This window comes from Eurosta solidaginis, chromosome 1, assembly GCF_040869045.1.
Source record: "Eurosta solidaginis isolate ZX-2024a chromosome 1, ASM4086904v1, whole genome shotgun sequence".
NCBI lineage: Eukaryota > Metazoa > Arthropoda > Insecta > Diptera > Tephritidae > Eurosta > Eurosta solidaginis.
Genome location: NC_090319.1, coordinates 332,466,293 through 332,470,634, shown reverse-complemented (window position 1 = coordinate 332,470,634; position 4,342 = coordinate 332,466,293). Strand labels below are relative to the sequence as shown.

The 4,342-nt window shown below is 34.1% G+C and overlaps 1 protein-coding gene across 1 annotated transcript; it reads right to left on the bottom strand.

Annotated features, from left to right (window-relative positions):
- Window positions 1–1,534: 1,534 nt before the first annotated feature.
- Window positions 1,535–3,141, bottom strand: LOC137244358 (uncharacterized). The gene is made up of 3 exons (XM_067773266.1): window positions 2,760–3,141; window positions 2,110–2,208; window positions 1,535–2,017 (listed from the first exon to the last, which is right to left on the bottom strand). The coding sequence occupies exons 1-3, from the start codon at window positions 3,070–3,072 to the stop codon at window positions 1,614–1,616; spliced, it is 816 nt and encodes a 271-aa protein (XP_067629367.1). The 5' UTR covers window positions 3,073–3,141; the 3' UTR covers window positions 1,535–1,613.
- Window positions 3,142–4,342: the final 1,201 nt, after the last annotated feature.

Sequence of the window (4,342 nt, the reverse complement as noted above, 5' to 3'; positions counted from 1 at the left end):
TTCAAAAAAAGTGACTTAGCACATTTTCACATTAAGCTACCGTTATGATTCATTTGAAAGTTTCCTTTTTAAGTGTAAAGAAAATTTTTTCAAAGCACTCCATACGAAGCTCATTCACTTGCATGATTCAATCACAAGAGGTTTGCTCGACAGACAAATTTTTTGACAATTGCAGCCATTTTGCTCCCAAATCGAAAAATATCAGTAGTAGAAATAGGAAGCAATCAGTTTACAAAAACCCGATAAGTACTGAAGTGCATAATTCCTTGGAACATTTATTTGAATTTTATGATGAATTTATTAACTATGCCTTGATCTATTAGTGTGGCTGAACATAGGTTTTATGAAACGTACGGACACCAAGGAATCGTGCACTTTCGTGAACCTATGAACATACGAAACCACTAAACCACTTCAAAATTCATCGTTCAACGTCAAAAACTCGACTAGTAAATCGATTCACGTAAAAATGTCATTAGTAAGTTAGTGCAACAACGAAATATTGGTACATTGAGCATGTTAACTTATTCATTCTGTATGTTCGGAACATTCGTCTCCATTTAAGAATTTGGGGATCGGTTTATATTTTGAATATTATGTATATTCGTACCTCGTGAGGTAGTATCAAACGAACGTGTTCCGAATATCCTAAATTAACGTTTTATCCGGAACACTTCCATGAATACTTAACGTAAAGGAGCTTTCCGAAATGTCAGAATAAAAAGGTAAATACTCCCTGTGTATCAGGACCGCATAAAAGCTAAGCTCTTCTGTCAAAGACAAAACCGGAATATAAAGTTCTAAGACAATAAGCCATTTTCTTTCATTTATTTGTCAGACCATGTCGGCTGCGTTTTCAATATCGTCCTATCTAAAAATATTTTTCAAAAACTTCCCATTTCTTTATTGGTCACAAAAACGCCCTATATTAGAATTAGATTGAAGAACGCCTCACAATGCTTTTGATTAACTCTCTCTTATGTCAAAATGCATTGAACTTATGCTCATATAGGGAGTTTTTGAAACAAATTTTGATATCGTGTATTTTTGAATAAAATTCTAAACCAACATAGCTCTTTATCAATTCACGAAATATTTAGTAGAAAATGAATTATTTCCTCCAAAATCTGTTGGTATTTACAAATTTATTATCACTACTAATATACTACTACTTTACTAATGCGATCCACCTTAATCAAGGCGAATTAATACAAGGTGATGGCAAAGCAAATTCAAACAATTCGCCGTGCAGAATAATGTAAATAATAATGTCAGAAGGAAAAATTTGCATTGATTTCGATTAACTGACATATTGTAGTGCAAGGCGTTGTATGGAAAATAATCAAGAAGAAGCAATTAGCTGTTTTGATAACAACACCTGTTACTGAATTCGCCTTGACCTTAATATTAATATGAAAAAATAATATTAATATTAATATTAGATGTTCACATTTTTTGAAGCCTCTTTTTACAACTGAACGGATCTTTCAAGCGTGGTTTTTGGAACAAAAACAGAAAAATAAATCAATACATATTTATGATCACCCTAGGAATATGGAAACATTATTCTTTATTAGCTCTTTTTACTACTTAAAAAGTATAATCTTATTTCACTATTCATACTCCTCAGAACTAAAGTAAAACGCTCTCGGCTCTGCTAGTCCATCGGCTGTTTGCGCATAATGACCATTATGAAAATAATTTAATAGACCATATTTTGGCACTAAAACATAAGTGACCGCTCTGGACCGTTGTCGATTTTGCGGTCGCTTTTTTGAACGAGATTTTGTATTAGTTTTCTTTTTCGAATTTTCGGTTTCACTAGAATCTGGATATTCATCGTTTTGAGTTCCGTTCTCGCAGTTTATCGAATCCATATAAGCAATTGGTCTACGTTTATCCTTGCGTATGAGCAAGGGGAAAGTTGGTGGCATATAATGTGGCATAACATATTTAAATTTTTTGGTTTCATCGCATTTTGTTTTTAAGTCATCTTTTTTGTTCGTGGACTGAAGTTCTATTTGTTGAGAGCGGGTGAAAAGAATACAGAAAAAGAAAAGAAATGATATACAAAATGTCATACAATAATTTGCTTTATATCATTCTTACTTTCAAGAAGTTCGTTCAAATTTTTCTCATCCAATACAATGGTTTTATTTAGCAATCTTGTATCTTCAGTATTTGATTTTGTTGGAAGTTTTGTTATATCTTGAATGAAAAACAACAACAAACGTATTTTATTTTTTCCATTTAGACTACTGAGTGGAATATAACCCTATCTTGGTTGTTGTTCAGAAAACTTTTGCAGCATGCTCCAAATTAGAATTTTATTCAAAAAGTCCCTTTTTTAGAAATTGTTTCAAAAAGGTCCCATCTGAGCATAATATCAATGCATTTTGTGATGTCAGATAGCGCGTTTTTGGAAAAAATACTGAGATTGGGCGTTTTTGAAAAAAGAACCAAGGCGAATTCAGCCCCAGGTGGCGTTATCCCATTTGATTGCTTCTTCTTAATAATTTCCTAACAAACAGATGTCAGTTAATCGAAATCAATACTAATATTCAGTTTTCTTGACATTCTTATGCACTGCGAATTGGTTTTAATTCGCTTTGCCATCACCTTGTATAGATTCGCCTTGAATAAGACGATTTGGAAAATATTCTGAGATTCGACGTATTCGAACTATTAACCGAGATTATACCGAGATAAGGTGATATTCCACTCAGTAGGCGATTTATCATACAATTTAAAAAAAGTACCTTGTTCGTTACCATTAACTTTGCGTACGTTCAAATCAGATAGAACTATCAGTATAACCTTATGTTTATGATCATATATAGTGAAATTATTCGTTGGATTCAAAATCTCAGTTGTGTCATTATTTATATTATTATTAGTGAGATTAGGTGCGAATGTGGTAGCGTCCATTAGTGCTGTTGTCGACGCTGATGTTGAGGTGGTGAGGTTTAACGAAAGCTCCTCATTATCTGTACGAGAAAACGTTGCAGTACCCAAAGCACCAAAATTGCATAAAAGCCAAAGCGTAAGGAATTTAGCATGCAATTTGTGCATTGTTTAGACGATTGAAAAAGTAAAGAACAAACTTCGTTTCTACAAAATAAAAGAAACTCAACACTTCAATGCATTGACTATTTGTTACTATTTTGTAAATTACAAATTGTTCACTATTTATAATTTAATTTAACTCCAACGTAAGCAAACGTGATATGTTCATGTTTTCACTGCGCTGATATTACATAAACTTGCGTGGTGATTATTATTTTACAGTCAATGGACTTTGTGTAGACTTCAAAAATTTCAATTTTGGAAATTCGCTTTTATGTTTTTTTGTGTAAGATAAAAGGAATTCGATACATCATATCAAAACAAGTAAGCGTGTCTTAGTTCGGCTATAACCGAACATTATATACTCAGCTCCAAGCTTTTATCCCACTGTTCATTTACTTTCAGTTTTTTGACGCTATAAAAGTGGTTTCCTAAAGATATTGCCTTTTATAGACAAGGAAAAAGGGAAATGGAGAAAGAAAAGTCGATACAGTTGATGTGAAGACGGAAAACTAAAGCGAAAAAGGAAAAAGATGAATAGGCAGAGTGACAGTAAAAGTGAGAATGAGGGTAATGATTTAAGAAAAAGTAGTACTAAGAGGTTAACAGAAAGAGTAGGTTAGGTTGAACTGGTCAGTCAATAAAGACCTCATATAGACTGAATGTGTCCATACTGTTACCAGAAAGTATTTGACGACTAAACGGAAGAACCCCAAGGACATATGTTATTGAATAACTCCGTCCTCTTGGCAAATACTAGCAGTTTTCTAGGACCCAACTTAATTGCTGCCTCAAGATTTGGCAACTCTACCGCCCCTAATAGCTGGACCCTGACCAGGACATGAACACAGAACATGATCTACCGTTTCTTACTCCAGCTCACACTTCCTACACTTTCTGTTACTGATGAGGCCTAACTTATAAACATGTGACGCTAGAAGGCAGTTTCCAGTCAGTATGCCCATCGTGAGCCTTAAGTCTTCTCTCTTCAGAGATATGAGCCACCTTGTGAGTCTTATATCGTATGCTTTGCACATAATCTGAGAAATTTTGCAGCCCCGCACTTTTGTCCACGCCTTTCCTGCTTGATGGATCGTGTTCAACTCTTGTCTCCTTTTGATATCTCCCAAATGGATTGGGACTTCTATCGTCGACTCAGCGAGTGTTGCACCCTCCTTTGCCAACTCATCGGCCTTTTCGTTACCTACAGAAAGAGCAAGAATAACATATATTTCAAAATTAATATTATGAAAAATAGATTTTAGACCGAGCTTTT

What these genes read in the sequence shown, in the direction of transcription:
- LOC137244358 (XM_067773266.1), bottom strand. Translation starts at nt 3,072, where the DNA reads ATGCACAAATTGCATGCTAAATTCCTTACGCTTTGGCTTTTATGCAAT. An exon ending in AGTTAATGGTAACGAACAAG is followed by an intron (nt 2,209 to 2,759) that starts GTACTTTTTTTA and finishes TTTTCATTCAAG; the next exon opens with ATATAACAAAACTTCCAACA. An exon ending in TTTGAACGAACTTCTTGAAA is followed by an intron (nt 2,018 to 2,109) that starts GTAAGAATGATA and finishes CTCAACAAATAG; the next exon opens with AACTTCAGTCCACGAACAAA.